The following is a 14,401-nucleotide window of genomic DNA, read 5'->3' as shown; positions in this document are numbered from 1 at the left end:
TGCCCAGATGACAAAAACCTGTTGTCGGATCAAAAAATTGATTTGTATTCCGCAAATGTCTCTGGACTTCGCCGTGATCGATACACAAATAAACATAAAATTCGAAGCGTTTGGATTAAGAAATTAACAGAATGGTATTTATTATTTTGAAAAAGCAGCAATAATCAGCATTTTATCGATCTTAGTACCATCAGAATATACTTTGTTTACCGTGCGAATTTACACTGGAGAGCGCCGAATAATGTTTTGATATTGCCGGAGAATAAACGTGCGTATTTCAAGATAACATGTTTTCACGATGTGGAATTTCATTCCGGGGGTGGTTGAACCTGTTACCTCCGCCTAAAAACCCTAAAACTAATGAAGAGAAGCTTGAAGTACAGCAAATATGAAAAGGATGAGAGATAGTTCAGTAGATAGTATAGTTTATAAATGTGCAACACATTGTGGATAGTCCGGAAAGTTAATTGAAATTTAGGTAAAATAACATAGATATTGTCGGACCACTTAAAATCTTGGAGGACCAGTAATTTCTGAAAGCTGGTGGTCCTTTGGGGCAGTAGGTAAATAAGTTAGTGTCAAGCCCTGACTGTGTGAGGACCTCTAATGAATGTGTAGTGATTTTGTTCTACATCATCTACACCTTGGTCTGCAGTTCAAACATGTATGTAAAGTGTTGGTCCAGATTCGCATGTGCATTTTGCACAGAAACATCCTTTAAAAAATCCATAAAAGGCGGAAAGTTTTGTCCCTGATTATCTTTTGCAGTCCACACAGGCTTTTCTGGTACAACATTTTCTGCTTAAACAGAATTTTTGGTTTTTTGGATGCCTCTTCTAAATGAACATCCAGTGTTGGCGTAAAGTGTTGTACCAATATATTCTGTGTGGACTGCACAAGCTAATCAGGGAAGAAACTTTCTGCCTTTTATGGAATTTTTAGCTCACCTGAGCACAACGTGCTTAGTTGTGCTCATGGTGAGCTTTTGTGATGACCTTTTTTCCGTCGTGCGTTCATCATCAACATTTGCCTTGTGAACACTCTAGAGGCCACATTTATTGTCCGATCTTCATGAAACTTGGTCAGAACATTATTCCCAATGATACCTCGACTGAGTTCGAAACTGGGTCATGCTGGGTCAAAAACTAGGTCACTAGGTCAAAATAAAAGAAAAACCTTGTGAACACTGTAGAAGTCACATTTGATGCCCAATCTTCATGTAACTTTGTCAAAATGTTTGTCTTAATGATATGTTGGTTTCGGTCCATTGAAAAACATGGCCGCAAGGGGGCAGGGCAGTATTCCTTATATGGCTTTAGAGAAACCTTGTGAACACTCTAGAAGTGACAATTTTTTGCCCAATCATCATGGAACTTAATCAAAACATTGGTTTCATTGATATCTCGAACATGTTTGAAAATGGTCCAGATCGGTGAAAACATGGCCGCCAGGGGGGCGGGCAGTTTTCTCTATATGTATATAGTGAAGACATGTGAACACTCTAGAAGTTACATTTTTGGTCAAATCTTAATGAAATTTGATCAGAACATTTGTTTTCTGGATATGTCGGTTGAGTGCAAAAATGGTTCGGATTGGTAAAAAAACATGGCTGCTAGGGGGTGGGTCTTTTTCCTTATGTTTAAACAGTAAAAAAAGCTTGTGAACACTCTAAAAGTCACATTTTTTGCCTAATCATCATGAAATTTGTCTATACATCGATTTTATAGATATATTTTACAAGTACGAAAATGGTCATGATCGGTGAAAAAACATGGCCGCCAGGGGGCGGGGCAGTTTTCTCTATATGTATATAGTGAAAACATGTGAACAGTCTAGAAGACAAATTTGTTGCCCAATCTTCATGAAATATGGTAAGAACATTTGTTTCCTGGATACGACGGTTGAGTTCGAAAATGGTTGGGATGGGTAAAAAAACATGGCCGCCAGTAGGGGGTGTCTTTTTCCTTATTATAGTAAAAAAAGCTTGTGAACACTCTAGAAGTCACATTTTTTGTCCAATCATCATGAAACTTGGTCAAAACATTGGTTTTATGGATATCGTGATTGAGTTTGAACATAGTCGTGATCAGTAAAAAAACATGGCCGCCAGGGGGTGGGGCAGTTTTTTCTATATGTATATTAGAAAACATGTGAACAGTCTAGAAGACACATTTTTGCCCAATGTTCATGATTTGGTCAGAAGATTTTTCCTGGATATGACAGTTGAGTTCAATAATGGTTTTAATCCATCTAGTAACATGACCGCCAGGGGGGGGGGGTCATTTTCCTTTAATTTATATACTAAAAAAGCTTGTGAACACTCTCAAAGTCACATTTTTTGGCCAATCAACATGAAACTTGGTTTTAATTGATATGTTGGATGAGTTTGAAAATGGTCGTGATCAGTGGAAAGACATGGCTGCCAGGGGATGGGGCAGTTTTCTCTATATGTATATAGTGAAAACATGTGAACAGTCTAGAAGACAAATTTGTTGCCCAATCTTCATGAAATATGGTAAGAACATTTGTTTCCTGGATACGACGGTTGAGTTCGAAAATGGTTGGGATGGGTAAAAAAACATGGCCGCCAGTAGGGGGTGTCTTTTTCCTTATTATAGTAAAAAAAGCTTGTGAACACTCTAGAAGTCACATTTTTTGTCCAATCATCATGAAACATTGGTTTTATGGATATCGTGATTGAGTTTGAACATAGTCGTGATCAGTAAAAAAACATGGCTGCCAGGGGATGGGGCAGTTTTCTCTAAATGTATGTAAGAAGCATTTTCCTTAATTTATATATATTTAAAAAAAAAATCTGGGTATTAAAAACATGGCCACCAGGGTTGGTGGGGTAATTTTCTATATAGGACTATTGTGAATACTTTGGAACACCTTATTTTTAAAGTCAGTCTTCTCATACCAATAATAAGAAATATTTGCTGAAGAGTTTTAATCTTTGTTTCTTTCCATTTTAGTCTCTCAGGTGAAAGACCCAGGTCCCTTTGGTACCTCTTGTTTAAAGGAAATTTCTTCTTAGCAAACATCTAGTTTAGGCGGAAAGTGTTGTCCGTGCGGACTGCAGAGGCTAATGTCTAACTCTTTCAGTGCGGGAACCGAATTTAGAAGGCCTTTGCAAACAGTTTGGATCCAGATGAGATGCCACAGAACATGGCGTCTCATCTGGATCCAAACTGTTTGCTATTCTGATAGTATTATTTGAAAAAAAAATCGAAGAAAATGCTAATTTTTGAAATTCAGCAGACGACATTTTTGCAGACGACAAATTTCCCAGCATGCAAAGGGTTAAATACTTTAGGCAATTAGTGAAACCCAGTTGTTTCCCAGAATGCTGCATATGAACTGTATGAAGGTCTGGAAAGAATGTTTATTTTGTTTTGCAGCAGAACCACATCTAGATGTCTACGGACAGTTTGCTGAAAATTTACTAGCGTCAGTCTTTCCTCAAAGCCTAGCCAGGGCCTCCAGGCATGTTCATGACAGAGACTCGAGCACAGCTACAGGTTTAGTGAATTACTTTACCCTTAGTTTACCCTTTCCCACTCAAAAGCAAAGTGAAAAAGGTTATGTGCAAACAGCATCAAACCAGAACAGCCTGCGAGTTACTCAAAGCCTGTTCAGGTTGTATGCTTTTAGCTGCTCATCAGTATCTAAGGGTTGGAAATCAAGCCTTTAAAACTTGAATTTATTAAGAAAAGTCTTTAATTGAATGCAACTTTCTAAGGGACTACAAATGTGTTAAAATATGTATCTAAGTGGTAAAGGGTAAATAGTTAAAACAAAACTGTGTAAAGAAAGCTAGATACAATTATTTTAAAATTCTTTAAAATAAGAGTAAATGTCATATATGTAGTATAAAATAATTATATTTATTCACAAGGAAAATTCATTTAGAACAATGTTATAATTGTTGGAATTATTAAATTATACGCTTAATGTTGTGTGGTCATTATGTATTAACCTTATCCATGTGATATTTGCACAAAACATGTTTATTTCCTGTATATTTAAAATTACCAGTCTTTAAAATTATGAGTGTTTTGTATTTACTTCAAATGCCTGTTGTTATTGTGTATGTATAGAAGTGATGATGAGCTTTATATGCTTAACCCTTTCCCATTCACAAGCAGACTTAATATGCTAAAAAAGGTCGCCTTGGTGTAGTGGATATGGTCTCGGTCTAGCGATCAGGAGGTCATTGGTTTGATCCCTGCCATGAGAGCGTTCTCTTAAAGACACCAAGTATTGATTCTAGTTCCAGGAAACAAGAGATTTTAAATAATTCATAGACTTAAGATGCAATCGAGCTAAACTAAATAGGTTTAAACTAAATATGCTAAATCCAACCAGCATAAAACCAGAACAGTCTGCATGTAACTGGCAGATTGTGTTCAGGTTGTATGCTGTTTGATGCTTATCAATAATTTAGGGTTGGAAATGATGCCTTTAAAACTTGAATCTAGTAAAAACAGGTCTTATATTTTATTAAATTTTCTAAGGCACTACAAATGAGACAAAATGCGTATCTGAGAGGTAAAGGGTTAAGTCAAAATAAAACTATAAACTATTCTTTTCTGAACAGGCCATGATTCAGTCTCACTCAACAGCATGGAGTCTCTGTCCCACGATTGCGCACACAGCCAGCGTCACTCCAGCATGGACCACCTGGACGTGGGATTCCGAGAGTGGTATAACCAGTACCGGCGACGGAGCTCAAACTTGAGTGATCTCAGCTCAAGGCGGAGTAGTTACGACCTGGCGTCTCGACGCAGCAGCGGGTGTAGCCAACGAGGCTACAGCTCGGAGCTCAGCTGCTCAGATTTTGAGGAGTATAACGAGAATAGTTTGCAGAATCAGGACCAGCGGTTTAAATATCATACAATCAAGGAAGAGGGCGGTTCTTCTACCGTGTTGGAATTCGCGGCCAGTTTGGCCGCATGCCTGGTACGTGCAGGGACAATGGAGGCTGTGGTTAGGAGTCCTTCACCTCACGGTTACCCAGTGGATTTTCTACAAGATGGCAAAGGTTACAAGAGACTTGCCGCTTTCCGTCTTTCTTCAGTAAGCGCACCTGATACTCTAGTAAACCCGAGCGAGGAAGAGCCAGATTTCCAAATGAATGAGGGATGTGTTCGGAATTACGTGCATAATTTGTTTAGCGAAGTCTGGCCGTTTCCAAGTGAGGAAGACTTCGAGTACAGCACAAGCCTTTGCAATGGGGTCAGGAAGGAGATTCAAAAAGGGTGTGCTATGAGTTCAAGTTTACTTGGGGTCAGTCGTGCGGAACCTTTGGTTACTAGTGATGATGTTGATAGCAGCAATCCAGTTGAATGTCAATATGATGCTTTAAATGATAGTTCTTCTGTTGTCTGTGAAAATAATGGTGCTAAAAACTCTGAAGTTGACGAAGAAATTTTGTTGGCTGTGGCTGATAGAATAGTTTCAATTGCTTTTCAAGAAGCCCTTATTGACTATAGGTGTACGTTGAGTGTTCAAAACTCTCACATGTTTCAGTGTGTTTCTGAAAGTAGCCAATCCGATCATTCCATGGATGTGCGGGACCAATCAGAATCGAGCTGTAGTGACACCAGTAGCCAATCAGAGCTGAGGTTACAAAACAATATATATGCTGATCCTGCTGAAATAGTTGCTGAGAAAATGGTTTCAGGACTTTTTGGCAAGAACCAACCTGTGACAGCAAAAGCAGATTCAAAATCTGATGACATGCATATGCCCAATAGGGATTCATATATAAAATACAGTAATTTTAAAATTGACCAATCAGAATCTGGGTCTCATATAGAAGTAGGTTTGGACAGCCAATCAGTATCTGTGTTACAAACATCTGACTGTGATAGTATTGAGAAGGCTGAAAGTGATAGCACAATTCCGTTCAAACATTCCAGCCAGGTTAGTGATAACTTAACAGAAAACCAACGAGAAATCTATAACAAAATCGCAGACAGAATTTTAATGGGCGGACTTTGTTTCACTAGTGCAAAAAATTTACCAAAGTGCAATCTAGGAAGATCTGGCTCAACGCCAAGTTCAAATGCTCTCAGATCACAGCCATTATACCCAGTTGATCATCTAAGATGTGATAAGAAATCTTCTAGTCATGATGAATCAAAATTCGGATTAAGGGTTGATATTGATGACTCGTATGTTCAGAACAGTTCCTCCTCCTCATGCCATTCATTTTCTCACGAATATTTGACAGGCAGTGATGGGACACGATCAAAGATTGTGACCCAAAGACTTGAAGACAGTTCACAAGGATTGCGACCAGCTGACATCAGTCAACCACCAACAAATACATATGTGAATAGTAACTTATTGACAGTAAAAAGAGGAAAAAATATTGAGAACAAAAACACGAGCAAATCATCTCAAAGGAAAAGTGCATCGTCTGAAACGTCAAGAAGTAAACAGTCGAGTTCGAGCCTTGAAACTTCAAGCTCCGCCTCAGATAGCTCTTCCAAACTCGGTGCTGTAGGGGGTGTACCTAAATCGCAGCTACCCGCCAATACTTGCAAAACCTCGCAGCATATTTGCGCGAAAGTAAAAATACAAAAGTCGCAAAGCAAAGTGAAATCCAAACCCAGTTACCCGTTTCTGACGGGAAATAAGAAGAACTATGATCAGTTTGCGAACAGCCTGTCTCGCGATCTATTGACCAATGCGTTCCTACAGGTACATGCTATCAAGATGTTTTATTTCCAAAAGTAAATAATGGCATTATTGCAAACAGCCCTTTTTTTGCCCAATTGTGATAAGAGCCGGTAAATATAATTGGGAAAAATTTGCGCGAATAAACCGTGACATTGGAAAAATTTATTGTTTTCTTATTGGGATATTGTTGTATTTGATGATTTGCTCTCAAATATTTTGAAATTAATAAAAAAGTGTATGCAAGTTGTCAAAATTATATTTAATTAGGTTTAAGCAATTGTGCTGCATAGGGAAACTAAATAAATGTTAAATGTTGCATTTTATTAAAAACAAAAAATATATATAAATATTTTGAATTTTTCGACAGTAATTGGGAAATTAGTAGTTTTTCCCAATTGGAAAAGTGTTCTTTTCCGGTACTTTATTAAGAACGAAAAACATACATACATGCATAATTGAAAAAGGATTAGACCTAAAGTTCTACAACATTATCGAGGATCTTTCCATTAGAATAGAATTGACATTTTATGATGGTGACAGACATGCATACATGAAAATAATGTCAATTACAGTATATACACAAAACGCAATAAATATATTGATTTCATTTGGGATATGATGATAATAGTATTAATAATGATAATAGTAATATTAAATATTAATTATAATAATAAACCTCGCTATTAAGGCCACCTGTGGGACTTTTGAAAAGTGGTCTTAATAGTGAGGTAGTCTTAATGCTGAGTTTTGATGTATTTGATGGACAGGTAATACAAAAATGTAAATATTCAATGAATTTTAATCTTTTCGCATACAATATAACAGTAATCAATCTATATACATGTATTGTACAAGGATAGAAAGTCAAGCTTTTCCAACAAGAAGTGAAACATACACGTTATTTTCATTATGATTCTATCGTTTTGGTTTACCTAAAGAAACAGTCAGTTGTTGTTTGCTTAGCAGAACTTTTCACTTGGTGGTGGTCTTAGCGAGTTCGTATAATTGGGAGGTGGTCGTTCAGAGAGTTTTTCCTGTAATTACCTACAGGTACAAGAGCATCAGGAGCTTGTATCGTACCCACGGAGGAGTAGCGAGCCCATGCAGATCTCAAATGATGCGGCACTGCGGCGGCTTGAACATTCCATCAATCACAGGTAGATGGTTATTGGTCTTGAACATTCCATCAATCACAGGTAGATGGTTATTGGTCTTGAACATTCCATCAATCACAGGTAGATGGTTATTGGTCTTGAACATTTCATCAATCACAGGTAGATGGTTATTGGTCTTGAACATTTCATTAATCACAGGTAGATGGTTTTTGGTCTTGAACATTTCATCAATCACAGGTAGATGGTTATTGGTCTTGAACATTTCATCAATCACAGGTAGATGGTTATTGGTCTTGCATTTGAACAAATGAGCCACGTTCTGGGAAGATGATTTTTTAACCATAAGCGTAAAGTGTCATCCCAGATTAGCCTGTGAAGTCTACGCAGGCTTATCAGGGACAACACTATGCCTTTACGGAATCTTCTGTTCCAAGTATTGTCTTAACAAAAATCCATTTTAGGCGAAAACCGTCATCCATGATTAGCCTGTGCTGACTGCACATACAATGTACCTACCTGGGACGACACTTTGCACACATGCATTAACCCTTTGCATGCTGGGAAATTTTGTCGTCTGTTAAAATGTTGTCTGCTGAATTTCTAAAATTAGCATTTTCTTCGATTTTTGTCAAAGAATACTATTAGAATAGCAAACAGTTTGGATCCTGATGAGACGCCACGTGCTGTGGCGTCTCATCTGGATCCAAACTGTTTGCAAAGGCCTTCAAAATTCGGTTCCAGCGCTGAAAGGGTTAAGCCCAGTTTTCCCAGATCGAGGCTTAAGTAATCTTGTCACGCCTTCAATAGAAGAGGGCATACAGAATGCTAAGTCTCATACAAATAGAAATGTGTAACAGCTAGAGTGATGAATACTTTGCAGTGATTTTTTTTGCCCAAAACCAAACTTTTTCAATAAACAAAATAATTGAATTATTGAATTTATTATACAGATTTTAGAAAGCTATGAAACAAGCTCTTATAAACAAGTGGTATACTGTTATTTATAATCATATTATTAATGTTTAACTTTTCTGAATGCTATGGTTCATAACGCTTTTTTTCCCAATCAAAAAGGCACAGGCTGTAAAATATGAAGCGAAAAAATCACTGCTTTATTAATAAGTGAATGAAGTATTTTGGCAAACAGTAGAATGTGGGAGGGGTCCTTTTGAAATGTGTCTTCTTTCTATTTCAGTGTCACTATTGAGCACATTACATTCTCTTCCAGACATTATCTTGTAATTATGAACCCAGCCTAAGTGATTGAATGTAGTTCATTGTACCATTAAAGAATTAAAATCATTGTTGCATTAATATGATTCTCTTTCTTTATTATCCAATGAAAAATGTTGTCCTGAAGTATGTTTTTGATTATATTACTTCCATATCAAGGATTTTAAGAAATTTAAAATAAGGAGGCAAATTATCACATGTTTGAAATGTTCAGGGGTCAAAAGTAACTTACAGGAGGCAAAATACTGAAGTCCAGAGCTGTTATATTTCTGCATTCATAAACTTACATGAAATGCAATGCCAAAAACACAATTTGATTATATAAATTGTACACTTGTATTTTGGATTTTGCTTCTTAGCAACTGTAGGAACAAAATGATACAAGGTGTATAAATCATCAAAAGTGAGAACATTTCAAAATGCTAACATCACAGAGCCGGATTAGGCTTCCATGGAAATCCCTGCGCTTGGTTCAATTCTTACACATCAAAATATCTCGAAATCTTTAATGTACAGATAAATAACAATAAACATATAATTTAAGAAACGGTCCTCAAGGACAGAAGAGCAAGACAGATGAAGACATCTCACAGATGGACTGGGACGTCTCTCAACAGTTCAACAACCGTCCCTCATGTGGCTTCAGGGACCCTGTGCTTTCCAGGTCATTAAAATATACTTCAACTTTTAAATTATTTAGTCCAGTAATGTCAGCTATTATCTGTTGCCTATTTCATAAATTATCTGATGCCATTTTTAGCTCGGCTGTTTTCGGAGAAAACCCGAGGTATTATCATAGCCAGCTCGTCGTCAGCCATCCGCCTTAGGCGTCGTGCTAAAACCTTAACATTGGCTCTAAAATCAAAGTGCTTCCACCTACAACTTTGAAACTTCATATGTAGATGGACCTTGATGAGTTCTACACGCCACACCCATTTTTGGGCGCCACGTCCATTTTTGGGTCACTAGGTCAAAGGTCAAGGTCACTGTGACCTCTAATATAAAACTTTAACATAGTCTTTAAAGTCAAAGTGCTTCCACCTACAACTTTGAAACTTCATATGTAGATGCACCTTGATGAGTTCTACACTCCCATTTCATTTTTGGGTCACTAGGTCAAAGGTCAAGGTCACTGTGACCTCTTATATAAAACTTTAACATAGGCTCTAAAATCAAAGTGCTAGGTCAAAGGTCAAGGTCACTGTGACCTCTAAAAAAAATAAAAAAAATAAAAAATTCTGACAAGCTTTCGCAGCCGAGCTTGGCACCCGTTATGCGGTGCTCTTTTCGAGAAAACCAGAGTTATTGTCATAGCCAGCTCGTTGTGTCGTCCACCGTCCGCTTCGTGCTAAAACCTTAACATTTTGTTAAGGTTTTGAACATTGGCTCTAAAATCAAAATGCATCCACCTACAACTTTGAAACTTCATATGTAGATGCACCTTGATGAGTTTTACATGCAATACCCATTTTTGGGTCACTAGGTCAAAGGTCAAGGTCACTGTGACCTTATTAAAAAATAAAAATTCTGACAAGCTTTCATTTATTAAAAACTGCACCCGTTATGCGTTGCTCTTGTTGAAAGGTAAAATACCTAGTTCAGAAATATAAATTACATTGGCTATATGGGCCAATATCTATATTTTACCACTGTTTGCACAAATTTTGTGCATACAAAGTTGTATGGTGTAGGTTTCCATTGTGAATCCATGAAATATAAATTTGCGAAAAATGTACATGTATAGAATTGTTACACTAACAGAACACGACTCAAAAGAGTGAATATTTTTTTACATGAACCAGTGCTGTTTTTGTGTATTGGCCTGTAACCCACTTATGTTTCCAATATAATCTGTTTTCGTTACAAGCCGCATGAATTTGTCTAATAATTTCTTCAATTCCTAGTAAATGCTTAATCTATCTACAGTACTATTTGTGTACCATTTCTAGTAATGGCTGGGAAAAACTAGTAAGCTGTCCACTTTACTTGCAACTAGTGTTAGTAAAAGCCTATGCTAGTACATCATCATTTTTTTCCAGAAATTTTTGATCATTGTAGGTGTATAGGTGCTGGACATTTCAAGTGTGTGCTATTATTTGTTATTAACCCTTTGCATGCTGGGAAATTTGTTGTCTGCTAAAATGTTGTCTGCTTAATTTCTAAAATTAGCATTTTCTTCGATTTTTTTCAAAGAATACTATCAGAATAGCAAACAGTTTGGATCCTGATGAGACGCCATGTTCTGTGGCGTCTCATCTGGATCCAAACTGTTTGCAAAGGCCTTTAAAATTCAGTTCCCGCACTGAAAGGGTTAAAGGTTGAATTTTCTTAGTATACTGTGGACTATCATAGTAAATGATTGTATTTCTTTGTAAGTGCTGGCCTTCATAAGAAATCATAGCACTTTCAAAGTGAGTTGTAGACAAGCAGGCTTTTCAGGTTTTATGCTGTTTGCTACTCATCAGTATCTGAAGTTTTGAAATGGAGCCGTTAATCTTGTAATCTTGAAAGAAAAGTCTTTAATTTGATTTGATTGTCAAGGGATTACAACCTGGTACAAATGCGTATCTGGGTGTTAAAAAATTAAGAAGTGGTAAAGCGTTAAGAATGTTTATCACTAGCGGTAATGGGCTAGAGGGTTTATCACAAGTGGTTAAGGATTTAGAAGAATGTTTATCACTAATAGTAAATGGTTTATACTGTTTATCACTAGTGGTTACAAATGTTTAGCGCTAGTGGTGAAAGCTTAAGAATGTGTATTAAAAGTTGTAAAGGATTAAGAATGTTTATCACTAGAAGTAAAGGTTAAAGAATGTTTATCACTAGTGTTAAAGGGTTAAGAATGTTAATCACTAGTTTTAAAGGTTTAATAATTTGTATCACAAGTGGTAAAGGGTTAAGAATGTTTCTCACTGAATTTACAGATTTGCTGAGGAGCTTATGAAAGTTGACGTATCAGTGCCGCCGTTGAAACTTCTTGGTGCTGACGCCGTTAGCGTCAGTAGCTCCAGCCAGTCGGTTTGCAGCACCTTTAGCTCATTTAGAGACCCATTACTGGCCTCATTCGAGGAAGAATTGCTTGGTTCCAGTGGAAAGTCCTCCTGTGGTGCTAAAACAAAGACGTCTTGGTCAAACATGAAAAATATACCTGTGGTCTCCTCACGGCACGTTGGCATCAATTGGAATCACCAGGAAAGTAACCAGAAAGGCCAAGGAAGTGCGAGAAGTAACCAGGGAGGAAATTTGAAAAGCCTTAATAGCAACATTGGAGGAAAAAGTAACAATAATGAAATGAGTGCAAGCAAAATGCATAAGGTTGCCAACAATGTCTCGAGAAATGGTGAAACAAGCGTCACATCGTCTTGTTCAATGCACAATGATATTAGCAGTTCTATTTTTCATTCCGTTTCTGATCTGGCAGGTTCTTTGGCCATGACAATTCTGTGTGAAGCTGTATCGTTAGCAGCCAATGGTAATTCCAGTGACTCTCAATGCTGGTTAATTAAAGTCAATGTGTACGGAGAGATTCTTGCAAAAAACGTTCTGGATGCAGCCATGGAGGCTCTGAGAAGTGTTGGAGATGTGGACCAGGGCAACAAGATCGTGTCTTGGTGCGAAGAAACTGATGGCAAAGATAGAACAAAAAAAGAGAATGGCCAGAGACAAATGGACAGGTGGGTTAAATAAAAAAATCTTGTTTGTTTTGGTAAAAACTTAAATAGTTTACTTGAAAATACAATAAGCAATAAGGTCATGAGTACCGTAATTAATCTTAAGTATTCGGACAATTAAAAATAATTATTTTTTTCGTGTCCGAAAATTTAGATACAGAAAAAAAAAAAATCCGGTGTCCAAAAGTTTTGAGAAAAAAAATAAATGTCCGAAAATAATAATTATATAGAAATAAAAGCAATAATTCAATCCACAATAGTCTTTGTACTTTAAAATAAAAACAATTTCAGGGCTTTGCTTACTTTTGCCTGCAATGATACAGAACACAAAAGTAAACATGCTGCTTCCTTAATATGACAATAACATTTAAATGCTGTTGGGTGAAGTGATTGTTTTCTATCGGTATGCACGGTTATTTACCCAATTACCCAAATGCTATGGTCTATCGCCCTCAGACATGCGTCTCACAGGTTTAATGATTTTAATCCGTTTGTAAATCCCATGATCAAAGTGTCACCAGATAAGCGAATACAGTGCCGAAATCTGGTAAAATAGTGCTTTAAAATATTCTGTCTGAAACTTTAGAGTCATTAATGATAGATGAAAACGCGCATATTCGAAAATTAAGAGTCACGAAAAATAATTATTTTAGCCAAAAAAGGGAGTGTCCGTAACTTAGTGTCCGAAAACTTAGATTAATTACGGTATACATGAAATGAAAACAAAGTCACAGGTCATTCAAACATCAAAAATAAATCGGTACATTGTAAAAAAAAGAAAAATATTGGGTTCTTCAGGTAGAATTTGAAAAGGGCAGGGTGCTCACCTTAGCACAGGTGATCATATCCCTTTGGCATAGGTTCAGTATACTTTGTGTTATATGAATGTATTATATTTCATACTAGTATGATACTACATGTCTTTTCATTTAAACATTGTTTTAATTACTAATCAAACGAGCTTCACTTTGAAAATTTAGTCAATTTATTGAAACTTAAAATAAAAGTTGCTGTATATAAATGTGATCATAGATTAAGTAGGATCTGGTGGGATTTCCAGTGGGGAAGAGTGGGACCTTGTGACAGCAGGGGGTTGTGCCCTTCTGTTCAGACTTAGCTTGATCAACTAGTGATATATTTTTTTGCTTTATATTTTACAGCTTGTACCTTTTGGATTGGGAAAAATGGCGCAATACACAATGTCATTGGGAAAATGAAACCTTTATAAGTGCATGCTTTACTGCATTTTTATGTCCCCCACTATAGTAGTGGGGGACATATTGTTTTTGCCCTGTCTGTTGGTCTGTTGGTTGGTTGGTCTGTTGGTTTGCGCCAACTTTAACATTTGCAATAACTTTTGCAATATTGAAGATAGCAACTTGATATTTGGCATGCATATGTATCTCATGGAGCTGCACATTTTGAGTGGTGAAAGGTCAAGGTCAAGGTCATCCTTCAAGGTCAAAGGTCAAATATATGGGTCAAAATCGCTCATTTAATGTACACTTTTGCAATATTTCAATATTCAAGATAGCAACTTGATATTTGGCATGCATGTGTATCTAATGGAGCTGCACATTTTGAGTGGTGAAAGGTCAAGGTCAAGGTCATCCTTCAAGGTCAGAGGTCAAATGTATGTGGCCGAAATCGCTCATTTTATGAGTACTTTTGCAATATTGAAGATAGCAACTT

At 36.9% G+C, this 14,401-nt stretch overlaps 1 protein-coding gene across 1 annotated transcript in view; it reads left to right on the top strand.

Moving 5' to 3' along the window:
- The window catches only part of LOC127855875 (uncharacterized), a 51,407-nt gene that overhangs the window by 21,397 nt on the left and 15,609 nt on the right, over positions 1 to 14,401 (top strand). Inside the window, exons 10-14 of the mRNA XM_052391768.1 lie at positions 3,402 to 3,521; positions 4,601 to 6,711; positions 7,741 to 7,847; positions 9,583 to 9,702; positions 11,963 to 12,712. Coding sequence (XP_052247728.1) covers positions 3,402 to 3,521; positions 4,601 to 6,711; positions 7,741 to 7,847; positions 9,583 to 9,702; positions 11,963 to 12,712 — 3,208 coding nt within the window. The remainder of the gene's footprint in view (positions 1 to 3,401; positions 3,522 to 4,600; positions 6,712 to 7,740; positions 7,848 to 9,582; positions 9,703 to 11,962; positions 12,713 to 14,401) is intronic.

Source organism: Dreissena polymorpha, chromosome 13 (genome assembly GCF_020536995.1).
Source record: "Dreissena polymorpha isolate Duluth1 chromosome 13, UMN_Dpol_1.0, whole genome shotgun sequence".
Classification (NCBI taxonomy): Eukaryota; Metazoa; Mollusca; class Bivalvia; order Myida; family Dreissenidae; genus Dreissena; species Dreissena polymorpha.
Note: the sequence above shows the minus strand (reverse complement) of the source record. Positions and strands in the feature narration are given on the sequence as shown.